This window comes from Pelophylax lessonae (assembly GCF_965119305.1).
Source record: "Pelophylax lessonae genome assembly, chromosome: 11".
Classification (NCBI taxonomy): Eukaryota; Metazoa; Chordata; class Amphibia; order Anura; family Ranidae; genus Pelophylax; species Pelophylax lessonae.
The window spans coordinates 37,311,679-37,329,676 of NC_138778.1; the positions used below are offsets into that span (position 1 = coordinate 37,311,679).

At 44.6% G+C, this 17,998-nt stretch overlaps 1 protein-coding gene across 1 annotated transcript in view; it reads right to left on the reverse strand.

The window, feature by feature from the left end:
• Nucleotides 1-311: 311 nt before the first annotated feature.
• The window catches only part of LPIN3 (lipin 3), an 87,065-nt gene continuing 69,378 nt past the window's right edge, over nucleotides 312-17,998 (reverse strand). The window contains exons 19-20 of the mRNA XM_082272056.1: nucleotides 16,588-16,691; nucleotides 312-623 (exon numbers count right to left, since the gene is read on the reverse strand). Coding sequence (XP_082128182.1) covers nucleotides 470-623; nucleotides 16,588-16,691 — 258 coding nt within the window. The 3' untranslated portion in view covers nucleotides 312-469. The remainder of the gene's footprint in view (nucleotides 624-16,587; nucleotides 16,692-17,998) is intronic.

Consider the following 17,998-nt stretch of genomic DNA (forward strand, 5'->3'; position numbering starts at 1 on the left):
TTACAAATTGGCTGTTTGGTAAAAAATAAGAGGGCATAGTCTCTTGGAGCATTGAACGAGTCCGAATATACACACCTCACCAATTGATGTTCCAATCATCACCACAATATTGCATCTAAAACATCCTGACCTACCTAATCATTGGGCCTGCTATGGCTACTTGAAGAGAAGATTGACTCATTAGGACATAGTATTTATGCCTTATACATAAAATATATTTAAAAGAAAGAGCTGAATAGCTTACTGTAACAACCATTTAAACTTCAGACTTTATTTCCTAGCCTACAGTAGAAGATTGATATCTGGAATGTGTGCTGTGGAAGACACCTTTTTGTTTCTGCTTTCCATTGTTTGTAGATCAGTTCACAAGTTGACCCTTCTATACCTTTGCAGCAATGTGGTTCTAATGGCTCCTGTGGCCATGACTGGTCATACAGATCCTGGGAAAATGACACCTGAGATACGATTCTTAGGAAATGTGTACAAGTTCTTCCTCACTAATACTGATCACTGGGTCTCTCCAAAAGGAGAAGTCATTAAAATGCGGAGACAGCAGAGCCGAGGTGGAGTGAGATGACAGAGGAGGGAACATGACATTCACCAAGTCACACAGACCAGAGTACCTGTAAGGACAAAGACCATAGACAGTCATAAAAAATCACAATAACAACGAATAACAGAAATATACTGTATGTAAAATGTTCTGTACAAAATACTTGTGATTTTGGTTTGGTACTGTTATCAAGCAGCCATGATACACCGTGGTCAGTTTACAGAGAGGATAGTAGAAATTGGTAGGATCAGCCAGGTTTTTTAGGTGATACAGGGGGGCAAATGACACAGCACAAGCACTGTGCTGTAAACACATGCTTTTAGAGTCGGTTCATACTATGGCGACACGACTTCGGGGGCAACCTGTGAAGTCGCCGCACACCGCAACTTCGGCGCAACTTGCACGGACTTCACATAATGGAAGTCAATGCAAGTTGCTCCGATACAAGTCGGAACGACTTGAGTCGCTCCTATTCGAATGGTTCCCGTAGCACAGAGTGGACCGCGACTTGTCAGGCAACCAAGTCGCCCTGACAAGTCGCGGTAGTGTAAACCGGCACTAAGGGAACAGGATCTGATTTTTTTTTTGTTTTTTGTTTTTTTAGGTTAACAAACACTTTAACTTTAGCAGCATTAGGACCAGATTCTGATTCCTGTGCAACTCGCCTGATGGACATTTATGTATACCGTGGAAGTTGTGCCCAAAAATGGAAGCAGAGGACAAAGGGCTAGTCTCCGTATTGCCTTTAGTCTTCCTGCTGCAAATTTTTTCCACATTACTAACTTACCATTACTTGTTCTGCACAGTGTCTCTGTGAAGAGACAGCCACCTCTGTAGATGAAAGAGCTTGGCTTCCTCATGTCAGAGTTGCCCTGCTGATGACTTGTAAGGTAACACGATAAGCCGCAGAGGAGGTGGAGGATGCACAGGTCCACAGAGTGGATGAAGCAAAGCGATTCTTCCACTGCAAGTTCTCAGGTACAGCTTCTTCTCCAGCAAGGAGAACAGTGATCATCATAGAAATAACATTACCAAATTTGCTTTAAGTATTGGAAAAAGGTTTTGCCATAAGGGACAATCAGTAGGTAGAAGAAAATGCTAAAGCAGATATGGACTCAGAAATTTCAGGGTACAGCAATAGCACAAATCTAAATGTTCCCTTTAAGGCTCCATGCACACAAAAATAATTGTTTTCGTAGAGTTATTTGGAGCCCAACTGCTTCTAAATGCTACTAAAATGCTTCTTAGGCCTCTTACGGGCGCTCCGTTTTTGTCGTCCGTTCAGTCACTTTTTTTTTTTTTACGGACACGGATGACACTTGTGTCATCCGGTCCGTATGTCCGCATATCATCCCATCCGTTTGCGGATGATATACAGATATAATGTATGTCTATGGGATTGCGGATGTCAGCGGATGACACCGCTGACATCCGATTTTGCGTCCTTTCCGTTTTTTAAACGGAAGAAAAATAGGGTTCTGTTCCGTTCCAAAAAACGGAACAGAACTGAAAGGACGCAAATCGGATGTCAGCGGATGGTCATCCGCTGACATCCGCAATCCCATTGACATGCATTGTGTCCATATATCACCCGCAAACGGATGGGGTGATATACGGACACACGGAACGCCCGTGTAAAAGAGGCCTAACAGATTTTTTTTAAGCTTTTTTTTTTTTCATGTACTGCAAAAACGCTAATAAAATGTTAGTGCTCCTAAAAGCTTCTAAATGCTTCTGAAAGCTACTAAACTTCTGACTAAAGAAGCGGACACAAAAATGATATTATCAGCATTTCTCATCCAGCGTTTTTTTTCTAGCTTTTTTTGAGCTTATGAAAAACGCTAGTGTGCATGGAGCCTAAAACAGCAAATCTTTTATCCTTTGTTTTACAAAGTCTCATGTGATTTAGAGCAAGATTTGGTGATGGTCCTCTTCTGCTCAATGCTCTCCTCACTTGAGATGAAGCCAAATCTAAGGACCTTAAGTGCAAGGATCTTCTACTTTTGCTTTATTTATTTATGGATCTGTGCTTTTTGCACCTCTTATGGTGCTTCTTGAATATCTCCCTACAATCACCAAATCACCAGCCATCAGGGTGTGGGTGGGGCCAGGAGCTTATTACCCAGAGAAGAGAGAATCCACACTAAGACCAATGATTGCAGTAACATGAATGTTCCGACAAGGTGGTAAAAGTCGAACTGGCACGGCAGAGAAATTTGCAGAGGATTCCCGAAAACAACTTTGATCCCTGGCAAGATCTGACAAAAAAGGTGGCTGTAAGGCAACATGACACCTGAATGCAGAAGGGCTCCTAGCTGGCGGCACAGGCAATTAGGTCTCTACTCTGTTCCTTCCCATTGGAACCTTTCCCTGAGCTAGACACACTGTCCCTGACCACCGGGATCCTGTCCCTGACTCAGCCATTTCGCAAATGCATGCCAACTAAAGGGGGACAGTGCTATTTCTTAGCACAGCCCACACTAAAGTTCGCCACTGAGGTCATCCAGGGCAGCAGCGTCCAATCAGCAGAGTTGTATAAAGTACTCGAAACCCATACTTGAGTAAAAGTACAAGTGCTCGATCAAAAAGTGACTTGAGTAGAAGTGGAAGTGCTCGATCAAAAAGTGAATTGAGTAGAAGTACTAAAGTATTCAACATTTTTTGTACTTAAGTATTGCAAGTAGTTTTTTAAAAAATTTTGCTACTTAAGTACTGAAAGTAAAAGTACCAGTAGTTTTGAAAAAAAAATTGCTACTCAAGTACTGAAAGTAAAAGTACAAGTACTGTGTTAGTTACTGTGTAGTTATTAAAGAAAAAAGTCAAAAGTTTGAACATCATATTGTTTTTTATTATTTCAAATGCAGCTTGTATTTATACATACAGTAGCATTTATTTTCGTATGCGCTGATAATACACGTTTTGAGCTTCATGAAACCTGTCATCTACTGTTCTGGCAGTGGTAATTTTTATAATAGTAACGAGTAACTATGCAGCACAAAAAAAAATATCGGAGTAAAAGTATTGAAATCATTGAAAAAATGTAGTGAAGTAAAAGTGGAAGTAGGAGAAAAAAATTCTACTCTAGGAAAGTACAGATACCGCCTTTCGGTACTTAAGTACAGTAGTGAAGTAGTTCTACTTAGTTACTATACATCTCTGCCAATCAGACAGCTGCTCTCCTAATGACACCTATGGTGGACTCAGAGGAAAATAGGTTCCCCCCTTTCCTCTCTGCATGGCGTCTGCTGAACAGCGCTACCTGTGCAGGGAGGCCAAACTGCACCTTCTTACAAAGGGGACAGATCTGGTTTTAGGAAACAAAGCTCTATTTCTCAATAAGAATGAGTTGGAGGAGCTGGATCCAAAGTGGGGTTTCTCTCACGGTGGGGGCTGGAATATTTGAAGTGGAGTGTATTAACCCAGGTTAGGCTGCTCTCATGAACAAAGAGGCCGCAGAGATGTGCTTTGGACAAGAGATATAGGAGCATCACACCGAGGGTTGACAACCCAAATTATTCAATACATTGTAGTATATCCAATGAAATAATTCAACATGTATTAAAGAGTCTAAGGGACCCCTTTATTAGGGCTCAGTATACTAATAAAAATTGGACTAATGCCAGACTCAATAGGCAAAAAAAAACAAAAATAAAAGTATGCATATCTGTGAGAAAACAGCCTCCAGCAGTTACTTTTATCAGCTGTAGACGCCTGCTTTCTCACAGACACTTATGCCTCATTTCCACTGAGTGGTACGGTACGGTTCGGTTCAGTACGGTACGGTTTGGAACGGTACACATTGCGTTTCCACTGCCAATAGTACCCTTTCATGATAGGCGTGGTGTAGCAGGAAAGCTGTGATAGACGATTCTCTGTCAACCAATCAAAGTTCTGCAGAGTGTAGCTCCACCCTGTTGGTACGGTACTAATGTGCTTGGTACCCCAACGAAAGGGTACCAAAAAGTGGTACGGAACGGTTCGGAATTAGGGTGCCATTCATAATGGAAACAGCATAAATAGCGCACCGTACCAAACCAAACCGTACCAGAAAGCTCAGTGGAAACGAGCCATTACACTCTTTTTTTTATTGCTCCTTCTCTCCAAAACCTCTTGGACAGTGTGGAACAGGACATGCAAACTCATTTGTGGGAAAAGATCAGCTGCAGGGAACCCAAAGGCAACATTGGTGGTTAGTCCTTTGTCTTCTTCTTGCCTTTTTGGGCTCAGCTTCCAAAGCATAGGTCATCTTTACCCACTTCCCACCCAAGGACATACCTGTACGTCCTTGGGTTTCAGTGTTTATACCCAGGTAATGCCTGCACCTACAGCCATCATCCCTGTACCATTAGTATTTTCAGCCGGTGTTTCTGTAGAAGGCAGAAGTGATCTGAGTGGCTAATTAGCCACCGATCACTTCTGCAGGTGGCAGATAGGGGTTCCCCAATCCCTTTTCTGCCGCTGCCTCTCCTGGGCTCTCCAGTCCCATTTTGGAGGCCGGGAGCGATGCGGCGATGGCTGCCTGGGACAGAGAGAGAGGAACTGACTTCTTTGCCCTCTGAAACCCTGGAAACCAGGAGCGACAAGTATTTGTCACTTCCGGTTTCGCCCCTTTGTTTACCTGGCCACCAGCGGCCAGAGAAGCAGCCGATCAGATCGATCTCGGTCCGATCGGCTGCATTGAGGGCCAGAGGAGAGAATTCGGGTCTAATAGACCCCAAATCTTTCTATAAAGAGGACCTGTCATGGCCCATACTATCACAAGGAATGTTGTTCATTATTGTGATAACGAAAAAGTTTGTACAAAAAAAAAATGTAAAAAAATGTGTAAAAAAAAAAATTGTATAAATTAAATTAAAAAAATAAATAAATAATTTAAAGCACCACCATCCCACCGTGCTTACATGCAAATGTGAACGCATACGTTTCTCCCGTGCTCATATGTAAACGGTGATCGCACCACACAAGTGAGGTATTGTCGTAAACCTCAGAGCGAGAGCAATAATTCTAGAACCAGACCTCAAGACTTTACTGTTTTATTTTTTATTTTATTTATGAATGTGTTTTTTTTTTCCAAAAAAATTGCGTTTGAAAAACCGCGTGACATAAAAAATTGCAACACACGCCATTTTATTCTGTAGGGTCTCTGCTAAAAAAATATATAATGTTTGGGGGTTCTAAGTAATTTTCTAGCAAAAAAAAAAGTAGATTTTTACACGCAAATTGTCAGAATAGGTTTAGGAAGGAGGTGGTGAAAGAAAAATATCTAATTTTTGGTAAATACTGAAGAGTTCAATTACATAACGGCTTCTTATGTTTCTCAGGGAGTTTCATGGAAAGATCTCTGCTTGTAAGGGGCTTATGAAGTTTGGTCTAGTTTCTCCCACTGTATAGCTGGGTAATAGAGATATTGTTCTCCGATTGGAAGGTATTGTTGTCTCAATCAGATAAAAAGGGTTCTGTTCCTGCTGGGTCAAGGTCATTCCCCAGAAACGGAGAAGAAAGGCAGACTAGCAGAGTCTGTGAGAAAGGTGTAATGTGCTTTGCTGTAGTGCAAGGGGTATTAGATATTGTGTGTAATGTTAAAGTGGTTGTAAAACCTCAAGGTTTTTCCCCCTAATGCATTATATGCATTAACCACTTCCAGACTGCCCGCCACTAATTTACTGTGGCAGTGCGGGCCTCCCGTGCGAACCGACGTAGACCTACGTCAGTCATGCACCTGCAGCTAGGGGGCGAGCACGCGCTCCTGACCCCACTCGGCAGCTGGGAATCTGATGCATGGGGCAGGCGGCTCCGATTGCCATCTGACAACTGCGATCGTTCCCCGCTGAGAGAGAAGAACGGTCAGATGTTGTAAACACAACTGACCGTTCTTTTCCCTGGAATGATCATAGAATCCCTGTGATCCCTCTATATAGGATCACAGGTCTCTATGATCATTTAACAAGCCACACCCCCCCAAAGTTAGAATCACTCCCCTAGGTACACATTTAACCCTTTGATCACCCACAGTGTTAACCCCTCCCTGCCAGTGTCATTATTACAGTAACAGTGCATAGTTTTAGCACTGATTACTGTAGTAATGTCACTGGTCCCCCCCAAAAGTGTCAAAAATGTCAGTTAGGGGTCCGATCTGTTCCCCGCAATGTCGCAGTCCCACTAAAAATCGCAGCTCGCCGCCATTACTAGTAAAAAAAAAAAAAAACAATAAAAATGACATAAATCTTTCCCGTAGTTAGTAGATGCAATAGCTTTTGCGCAAACCAATCAAAATTGGCTTATTGCGATTTTTTTTACTAAAAATATGTAGCAGAAAACATATTGGCCTAAAATATTAAAAAATTTTGATTTTTACATTTTTTTTTTTTTTGGTAATGTTATATAGCAGAATGTGAAACATTTTTTTTTTCAGAATTGTCGCTCTTTTTTTGTTTATAGCGCAAAAAATAAAAACCGCAGAGGTGATCAAATACCACCAAAAGAAAGCTCTATTTGTGGGGAAAAAGGGATATCAATTTTATTTGGGTACAGCATCGCACAACCGCGCAATTTTCCGTTAAATTAACGCAGTGCCAAATCGCAAAATATGGCCTGGTCATGAAGGGGGAAAATCTTTCGGTCCAAAAATGGTTAAGGTGAAAAACCTTCTGTGCTGCACTCCCCCAGACCCCCCTTTTTCTTACCTGTGCCAGATCTGATCCAGCGATGAGCACAAGCGCAGCGGCTCCAGCTGCTGTCTCTCTACTCATTGGACAGATTGACAGCAGCAGGAGTCATTGGCTCCCACTGCTGCCAATCAAATCCAGTGACACACTAGCGAGGAGGGGTGGGGAAGAGTCCAGCTGTCTGTGTCAATGGACGCAGCAGCAGGACTTGGTAGTAAGCCTGCAGGGGTGCCCCCAGAGAAAGCGGCTTCCCGTGGGGGGCACCCAATGAAGAGGAGGGGCCTAGAGCACCGGCGGGGCACCGCAGAAGAAGAAGATTCAGGGCTGCGCCGTGCAAAACAATTGCTCAGAGCAGGTAAATATAGGCCTGTTTGTTATTTTTATTTAAAAAAATGAGGGTTTACAACCCCCTTCAACTGCCACTTTCTGACCGGGCCTTTTTATGACGCTTGTTGTTTACAAGTAAAAATCTATATTTTTGGCTAGAAAATTACTTAGAACCCCACAAACATCATATCGTTTTTTTTTTTTTGCTTTTTTTAGCAAAGACCCTAGAGAATAAAATTGTGGTCGTTGCAATTTTTTATGGTCACACAGTTTTTGCGCAGCGGTCTTTCAAACCCAGTTTTTTGTGAAAAATACACTTTAACCAATTCTGGACCGGAAGGATTTGCCCCCTTAATGACCAAGCCATTTTTTTCGATTCGGCACTGCGTTACTTTAACGGAAAATTGCGCGGTCGTGCAAAGCTATGCTGAAATAAAATTGATGTCCTTTTTCCCACAAACAGAGCTTTCTTTTGGTGGTATTTGATCACCTGTGCAATTTTTATTTTTGACGCTATAAACAAAAAAAGAGCGACATTTCTGAAAAAAAAAAAAAACAATATTTTTTACATTCTGCTATATAACATTCCCCAAAAAAATATTTAAAAATCAAAAATTTTCATCCTTTTAGGCCAAGTTCTTGGGGCGACTACCCCTTCCACCGTTTGTAAAAACTTTAATGAGAAAGACTGGCGCCCCAGGGAAAAAATTATACTGGGATTATGGCATCAAGCTGCAGCCATAAACTCGGTATTTACCATCAAAGTAATGACGTATTTTCCCAGTTAGGCAGTCGGCAAGTGGTTAATATAATACACTGCATGCACTTGAGTTCCCAGTTCTGCACATCTGGCTATTGCAAGGAGCTCCCACTCTCTAAGACGGATATTAATCCTACCACCTGCTACATATTTTTGGATATAGTATCAGAAGGCTAGAACCACTGTTATTTTGTTTCTGTTTGTGTCACCACAGAAGAGATTTCCCCATTTCCTATCCAGGTGACACTGTTACCGGGGCAGGAAGTAACGATACGCTGTCACGGTCACCAGACGGTCACTCAAGAGCTTAACGTCCCTAAACGCTCCTAAGTGCGTTACACATGTTTACAGGTGTCAAGTGTTTTTTTCTGCCAAAACACAGCTGAAAGGAGGAAAGGCATCTAGAAGAGATAGCAAAACATTCAGTGTGTATGAGGTCTTTAAAGTGGCTGTAAACCTCAGGCATGAAATATGAACATAGCATATCCATCCATAGTGTGTGCTTGTCTCAATCCAGAGCACTAAGTGTTACTTCTATCTGCTACTTTGTTTCTCTGCTATCAGCATGGGTCACTTCTGACAAGTTTTCCTGACACCAAGAGAAAAATGGTGACAGGGGAGGGCGCAGTCTGTGATTGGCAGCCCTTAGCTCCTGTATGCTGTGTGAAAGGGGGAGGGGGGGGGGAGGAGGGACGTCCCTTAACTCCAATCAGTTCTCAGAGCTCTCCTCACTGATGTACAGTAACCTCAGCTCCCCACCCACTGCTTTTTAGAGCCAAGAGATCCTGTGTAAATTCTGCACTTTGAACAGATGTAGGGGAGAGATGGCTGTGGATAAAGAGGTATAACTTATGTAGGATGATTTGTTATATCTCTGTGTATCACCTGAGGCCAGTCAATTCACTGTGTATATATGTTAAGGTAGGGCTTTTTTTCAGCGGGAAATGTGGGGGTATGCCAAATAAAATTTTCCGTTCGCGCACGGCGAACGCAAATTTCCGCAAATAAAAAGATAATAGAATCCGCGCTAAGGAATCAAAGGATATAGATGTGTACTAATAAGCACTAATAAGAAAAGTTGTTTCAAGGGGACAAACACCTGGACTGTGGCATGCCGGAGGGGGATCCATGGCAAAACTCCCATGGAAAATTACGTAGTTGACGCAGAGTCGGGTTTTAATCCATAAAGGGCATAGATCACCTAACATTCCTAAATTGTTTGGAATAACGTGCTTTAAAACATCCAGTGTGTGTATACGATCAGGTATGATGTTGTATCTATCAGGTAGTGTAAGGGTTACGCCCGCTTCACAGTGACAGACCAAACACTGACAGACCAAACTCCCTGTTTAACAGTCCATTTGCACAACCGCAAACTCCCCATTTGCACAAGGTTGGATACCAAGCTAGCCATGTCCCGTTCCTTATCCTCACTGACATCATTGAAGGTCTCTTCCTCCACCCAGCCACGTACAACACCAAGGGTCCCCGAAAGGTGACAACAAGCCCCCTGGGACGCCTGCTGTGGTTGGTCTTCCACCTCCTCAAAGCCACCTTCCTCCTCTGACTCTTCTTCAGACTCCTCTCTTTGCGTTGCCGCAGGTCCAGCAATCAACGACGACAAGGCTGCTTCTGGTGGTGATGGTGACCACAACTCTTCCTCTTCATGCTCATCTACGGTCTGATCCAGCACTCTTCGCAGGGCACGCTCCAGAAAAAACGCATATGGGATGAGGTCGATGATGTTGCCTTGGGTTCGTCTGACCACCAGGTTTGTCACCTCCGCAAAAGGACGCATGAGCCTACAGCCATTGTGCATGAGCGTTCAGTAACATGGCCAAAAAATACCCAGCTCCGCAGAGGCTGTCCTCTTTTTTTTAAATTAAAAAAATCTGTTCTTACCAGTTTATTCTCTGTTTTGTCCCCTATCAGGGGCCAGTGTATGGAATAGATTTTAGGAACCGGGAGATGGAAAAAGATGGTTGGTCGGTCCTTTTACTACCAATTTGGGGCACTGCGCGTGCGCCGTGCAATGTACTGGGCCACCCTATATGAGTGGTGTGTTAAGTAGTACTATTCTTTTCAGTTTAATCCCTGCTACGTCCCCTATCAGGGGCCGGTGTATGGAATAGATTTTAGGAACCGGAAAATAGAAAAAGATGGTTGGTCGGTCCTCTTACTTCCAATTTGAGGAACTGCGCGTGCGCCATGCAATGTACTGTGCCACCCTATATGAGTGGTGTGTTAAGTAGTACTATTCTTATCAGTTTAATCCCTGTTACGTCCCTTATCAGGGGCCGGTGTATGGAATAGATTTTAGGAACTGGGAGATGGAAAAAGATGGTTGGTTGGTCCACTTACTTCCAATTTGGGGCACGGCGCATGTGCCGTGCAATGTACTGTGCCACCCTATATGAGTGGTGTGCACACAGTACAGTCTGTGGGCCTGTGGCCTCTCACACACGGGCAGGCAACTGCAATATATATATATATATATATATATATATATAAAGCAGACTGATGTACCAGCCCTAAAAAGGGCTTTTTGGGGTGCTGTCAGGACGCTGTCCTTACAGCAGATGAGTCTTTGAGGACTGGAGTGGACACAGGACACTGGCCTAGCTATTAATTCAGCAGCAGCAGCACTCTCCCTGCTCTAACTAACACTGCAGCTTCAGAATGAATCTAAGATGGATGCTGTCCTTGCTTTTTTATAGGAGGTGGGAGGGTCTGGGAGGGAGGGTATGCTGATTGGCTGGAATGTGTCTGCTGACTGTGAGGTTCAGGGTCAAAAATTTGCTCAATGATGACGTATAGGGGGCGGACCGAACATCGCATATGTTCGCCCACTGCGGCGAACCCGAACAAGCGCTGTTGCCGGTGAATAGTTGGGGACATCTCTGCACTAGTACGGGCACCTCCAGCACTAAATGTAATGGCAAGGGGTGCTGGGGTGTGCTGGAGGGTTTTTTGTTGATGACCGCTGGAGGGTCTATTGTCAGTGGTGGGAATCTATTTTTGCATGAGGGTCTATTGTTGCTGGGGGGTCTTATGCTGCTGGGGGCTCAGTTGTTTCTGTGAGGGATCTATTGTTAAGGGAGGGGTCTATTGTTGCTGGCTGCTGGAGGATCTATTGATGCTGGTTGCTAGGGGATCTGTTGCTGCTGCTGGAAATCTATGGTAGCTGGGGTGCATTCATTGTTGCTGTGGGGTGGTCTATTGTTGTGCGGGTGATTTACTGTTGCTGGCTCTATTTTACTGCTTTTTTACTTACCACCACAAAATGATACTTGGTTTTGTATTCTTTAAAAGGTGTGGTGCTGGGAGGTGAGTAGGGGGTAGAACCACGGGACGCTGCTAAGAGTTGAGTACGTGGTGGAACCAAGAGACAGTGCTTGGAGATTAGTAGGTGGTGGAACCAAGGGACAGTGCTTGGAGATGAGTAGGTGGTGGAACCAAGGGACAGTGCTTGGAGGTGAGTAGGTGGTGGAACCAAGGGACAGTGCTTGGAGGTGAGTAGGTGGTGGAACCAAGTTACAGTGCTTGGAGGTGAGTAGGTGGTGGAACCAAGGGACAGTGCTTGGAGGTGAGTAGGTGGTGGAACCAAGTGACAATGCTTGGAGGTGAGTAGGTGGTGGAACCAAGTGACAGTTCTTGGAGGTGAGTAGGTGGTGGAAGCAAGGGACAGTGCTTGGAGGTGAGTAGGTGGTGGAACCAAGGGACAGTGCTTGGAGGTGAGAAGGTGGTGGAACCAAGTGACAGTGCTTGGGGGTGAGTAGGTGGTGGAACCAAGGGACAGTGCTTGGAGGTGAGTAGGTGGTGGTACCAAGGGACATTGCTTGGAGGTGGGTAGGTGGTGGAACCAAGGGACAGTGCTTGGAGGTGAGTAGGTGGTGAAACCAAGGGACAGTGCTTGGAGGTGAGTAGGTGGTGGAACCAAGGAACAGTGCTTGGAGGTGAGTAGGTGGGGGAACCAAGGAACAGTGCTTGGAGGTGAGTAGGTGGTGGAACCAAGGGACAGTGCTTGGAGGTGAGTAGGTGGTGGAACCAAGGGACAGTGCTTGGAGGTGAGTAGGTGGTGGAACCAAGAGACAGTGCTTGGGAGATGAGTAGGTGGTGGAATCAAGGGACAGTGCTTGGAGGTGAGTAGGTGGTGGAAGCAAGGGATAGTGCTTGGAGGTGGGTAGGTGGTGGAACCAAGGGACAGTTCTTGGAGGTGGGTAGGCGGTGGAACCAAGGGACAGTGCTTGGAGGTGAGTAGGTGGTGGAACCAAGGGACAGTGCTTGGAGGTGGGTAGGTGGTGGAACCAAGGGACAGTGCTTGGAGGTGGGTAGGTGGAGGAACCAAGGGACAGTGCTTGGAGGTGAGTAGGTGGTGGAACCAAGGGACAGTGCTTGGAGGCGAGTAGGTGGTGGAACCAAGGGACAGTGCTTGGAGGTGGGTAGGTGGTGAAACCAAGGGAAAGTGCTTGGAGGTGGGTAGGGGACAGAGACAAAGGGTGACTCAAAAGGTGGGGAGTCCCTGCACCTACTCTCTAAGAAAAAAAAGCCCTGTATAAGGGCCTATAACCACTTTAAGTGAAAACCTTGCAGCAGTAGAGGATAATACTTACATGTTTTTTCCACCTTTAAAAAAAATGTCCCCCCCCCATGTTGTGGCCCATGTAACTTTATTAGAAATGTGACCACTTCATGGAAGTGTCAACTGCTGTCTCATCCAATCCCTGTTCTGCCCACTCCTTGTTAGTAAACTCAATTTGCAAAGTCAGTGATTTATTATCCGTGCACCCATAAAGTAATATTGCTAAGTAGTATAAGTAGTAATTATTGTTGGAGCAGCGTCGTTAATGCACAAAAATGTAAAAAGCCCAAGCTTGTTGTAATGTGTGCAGGGGGGGGGGGGGGGGGTGTCACTGCTGGCATTATCCAGTACCCTGCTGTGTGTCAGCTCCTACTATCAGCCTCTCTGCCCTGTCATCAGATTCTTGCCACTTCTACCGTGAACACCAACACTGACTGTTATCTATAACATCCTCTGCCTGCAGATCAGTCTGCTTTGGAGTATTTTTAGTTCCATTTATTATTCTGCTATTTCACCCAGCCCTGGTAAATGAGGATCAGGTGGCCCCTAAAATGCATTGGCTGCGTTTTGCCCTGCTTGTTGTAACCATTTGAACAAAAAAGACTTTGGACTCCTAAGGATTTTTCAGTTGGCACTCTCATTGACTGATTGCAATCAGATCATTGAGAGTTTCTTCAGTGAGCCTCAAATATAAATAAATCATAGCAGAGGAATAGGAATAGCAGAGTGCCATTTGAGGGACAGTTTTGAGTCTTTCTAAGACAGCTGATGTCAGATCTAGGACAGCGGCGTGCACCAGCAGTGTTGGGTCTGTTCAACATCATAATTAGGGATAAGCGAACAGTTCAGGCCGAGCATAAGTTCAGACCCTAACATCGCATACTCAGGTGTTCACTGAACACCCGAATTTTCTGTGCGCTTGGCATCCCGCTGAGTGCACAGTCAATAGGTTGTTAAAGCAGAGTTCCACTCAAAAATAGAATTTCCACCTTAAGTGGCCCTGACCCCCTGACATGTTTGATTTTGTCATTTTTTTTGGGGGGGGCGGTTACCTAGTTTTGACAGGTACTCGCTCCCACTTCCGCTCGGGCCGCCTAGGTGGCCCGGGCAGAAGTTCTCCTCTCCCCCTCCCTCCCTGCAATCTTCTGGGACACGTCACAGGTCCCAGAAGATTGCCCGTCCATTCAGGACGTGCAGCGTGACGCGCGTGTAGCACCCTCCTAGATAGGTGCTAGTTAGGAAGGATAAGTTTGCTCTGCCTGCATAACAGGGGAGGAGCAGCAGGTAAACCATAGTCTGCTCCATCTGCTTATCAGGGGAGCCTGATCAGTAGTTAGGCCTGTTGCATGTGTCCATGTGTGATTCATCTGGGCTGAGGGAGTGTCCCCACTGTATCCAATAGGGGAGCCTGTTGGAAGGTGGAAGAAACCCAGCCAGTGACATACTGGCTTTTGTAACTATCCCAGTGGGTTGGCACAAACAGTGGTGCATCCTGGAATATGCTATAAAAGCCAAGGGCACATGTGACAGGGTGTCGTTGGGTGGGAAGCCAGGTCCCAGGAGGAGGGTGTCCGCTGTCTCTCCTCCTGTCTGTATGGAAGGTGGTCACAGGCAGTCGGCCCAGTAAGCCAGAAGTGTGGTGCTGAGCCAGGAGGTCCTGTGGAAGCTGACAATTGGAGTTGAAGGCAGAGCAACCTTGGAAAAACAGTGTCCGTGAGTACCGGGAAGCTTGCCAGGGGTCTGCCCAGGAAGGGGACCACTCCAGTGGAGAGTCAGTGGACAGGAGCTAGCACACGCAGCAAGTGAGAAAGGGGGTGCCAAATTAGGACCCTGAAGAGAAACTATAACAGGATCATATTCTTTACCTTCACTTCAGTGGCAAGGTGAAGCAGCGGCCTTGCCGCACACTACAGCTAGTTGTCCTCAGATTTGTTCATAGTTGAAGTGTCCCACTCATCCCTTCTCCTATCCCAGTTCTAAATAAAACACAAAAGCCAAATCCCCTGGACTGTTCATTGTCTGAGCCAAGCGTCTAAAGTGCAAAGTTTCCACAGACTGTTGCTACGGGTAACCCAGGGAATCTAGAAAGTGCAATTCTCAGCAGTCCCCTAGGGCATGCGCACTGTGCACCTGGCTGTGAAGCCGCAAGCTGTCACAGCCGGGTGGGTGCCCACATTAGAGATGCCGGCGCTACGGGGAAAAGACAGAGAGAACAGAGGCTCCTGCTGGCCGCATTGTTGGACAGTGGGACAGGTAAATGTGTGTTTATTAAAAGTCAGCAGCTACACTTTTTGTAGCTGCTGACTTTTAATAAACACAAAAGCCAGTGGAACTCCGCTTTAAGGAGTGGGGCCAGGAACCCTCAACTTGCAAAACAACCCATTCAGTTTCAAACAGAAATGAAAGGTAAAACATTAGTGTATACTAGATAGAAAAAAAAAAAAAAAAAACATTATAAATACCCTTTTTTATTATAAATACCCTTTTTCCCTTTTTTATAAGTGATCGCATTTCCTCCCATGTTCTCAGCTGAATAAGAGCTAGGGGAGGAGGAACAGTAGTACACTGAGCGAGTCAGGACAAGTCTAAACAATGGAGAAGATCAGGCGGAGTTCCCAGCAAATAGGAAAGAAGAGGGATGGGCAGGAACGCCAGGGATTTTACAAAATGGAAACAATACAAAGAGAACTAAGAAAAAGGAGGATCCCCTAAGGGTATGGGATTTTATCGGCACTCAGAAAATTGCAAAAATGTATAAAAAAAATAAATGTTTATTGCATACTCGTATAAATATTAACATAAAAAAATCATAAAAAATGTTTGTGTTAATATTTATACGAGTATGCAATAAACATTTATTTTTTATACATTTTTGCAATTTTCTGAGTGCCGATAAAATCCCATACCCTTAGGGGATCCTCCTTTTTCGTAGCTCTTGCTTTTCGGGATGTGGCACCTACCCACATAGGGAGATATAGGTCTGTGGATTATCTTGTTCAATACAAAGAGAACAGGACACTTTCTCATACAAGTGCATGTTACGGCAGACATATATCGGGAATGTGAAATGTTGGGTTTACATACTGTTACATTTTTACATATATTCTTTTGAAAAGATGGTTACTCATGGTAAGCATATGGGAATGTGGTCTCTGTAAAAAGAATCCTTCCCAACAAGGAAAGCAGCCAGCAATAAAACATGACAAATTTCAACATATCCCTATTCCATTGACTAGAAATCCACACGTTTTTTCTGGAGTTGGGCTTTATAATATAAAGGACATAATAAGAAGTGTTGGGAACACCCATTTTGTAGCAGCCATATGATTGGTGGGTAGTAACAGAGGCAACGACAAAAAAACTAGAGTCCCCATGGGAAATAAAAAGCCAGCAGGTGACACCGCAACAAACCCTCTATAAATAATGACTTTTGGGTGGACTGTCTCTTTAAAACGATTGTTATTATGTAATGTAATGTCATAAGCGCATAGCAGAGGAACAGATTATGTGAGCAGTGTAAGTGTTGATTCTCTTTGGCAACACATATCTCAGCAACTGGGAAATAAAGTAAAATACATGAGATTATAGAAGCAGGTGAGAGGATCTGGACATTGTGGGAAGAAACATGTGTGACTACATATGGCTGTGATGTTACAGATCCCCCTCCTCCCTCCTCATAGCTAACAGCCCAAAAACTCACGAGGATTTGAAGCCAGAGTTCAGGTCCTGGGTCAGCTCTCCCTTTGGGTTGACAGTGAAGATCCGAGATTCTGGCACCCCCACTTCCCTGTAGGCTAGGACATCCTGCGATGAGTGGGTGATTGGCACGAGTACAGAAGAATGGGAAGATGGAGGGGTAGACAAACAAGGAAATGGTTAGAGGGGGAGAACAGGGCTTATTTCTCATGCTATGTTCACATATATTTCCATACAATGCAGCCCCCTTCTCTCATCAGATTGGGTTTCTGCATACTCCTCTGTAATGGAGTTCCGGCTCTCCATCCTGAATTCACTGATCCCGCATGGCTCGTCTTTCACTAGTCCCCCATTATACACAAATATAGCAGCCAGGCACCCTCTGCACACAGACTTACTACTCGTGGGTAAAAGCAGGGCTGCTGTTAGAAATCGCGGGGCCCCGTACAGACTACCTGGCAGGGCCCCCCAAGAAAATATTAAAGATATATTTAGCTAAAATTACAACAAAATCACTATTAGCAGACACAAATATAACATAACTCGCATAATTCCTGCTAAATCTAAAAAAAAAAATTTGTTAAATAAAAAAGAAGATGAGATGAGAAAAATATACAGGCTGGGCAGTTGGAGCTCAGTGATCAGAGAGACAGAGAGAGAGAAACAAAGTTACAAATAAACTCCTGAGCAGAGATAAGTGCTGGGAGGGGGGCCACACAAGGGAGGGGATTAGTGAGGGACGACTGTCTCTTTCTCAACAGATAAAAGCTGATAGCAGGGAGAGAGACAGATCAGATTCAGGTGCTGGAGGAAGATTTCTGTATTTGTTGTCCATTACTAATCCCCCCTCTCTGTGTGGGCCCCCCTGTGTGCTCGGGCCCCCTACAAGAGGGCTGGTGGTCCCCCCCTATCAGCGGCCCTGGGTAAAAAGACAAATATAAAAAAGGAGCCTTATCAAAAAAGTATAGTAGATTTTCTTTATTCCTTATAAACAGCACTAAAACATACAGCATCTCACAAAATTTAGTACACCCCTCACATTTTTGTAAATATTTTATTCTATCTTTTCATGTGACAACACTGAAGAAATTACACTTTGCTACAATGTAAAGTAGTGAGTGTACAGCTTGTAGAAGGCTCCAGGTACACGGGACGCTAAAAAAAGTCCCTTCAAATGCTGGAATTTTTAGGAAGTTTAAAACATCCGTTGTGTAGCGTTTGCACCCGCGTTTAGCGGGCGTTTGTGTTTAAAACCGTTCCTAGAGGTAAAAAAAATCATTCCCCTTTAAAATGGAAAAACGCAATCGCTAAACGCGGGTCATCGCGTTCGGCCGCGTTCGGTCGCGTTTTTGCGTTTGAAACGCTGTGAAACACACGTTCGAACGCAAATAATTGCTTTCCAAAAAACGTCCCTA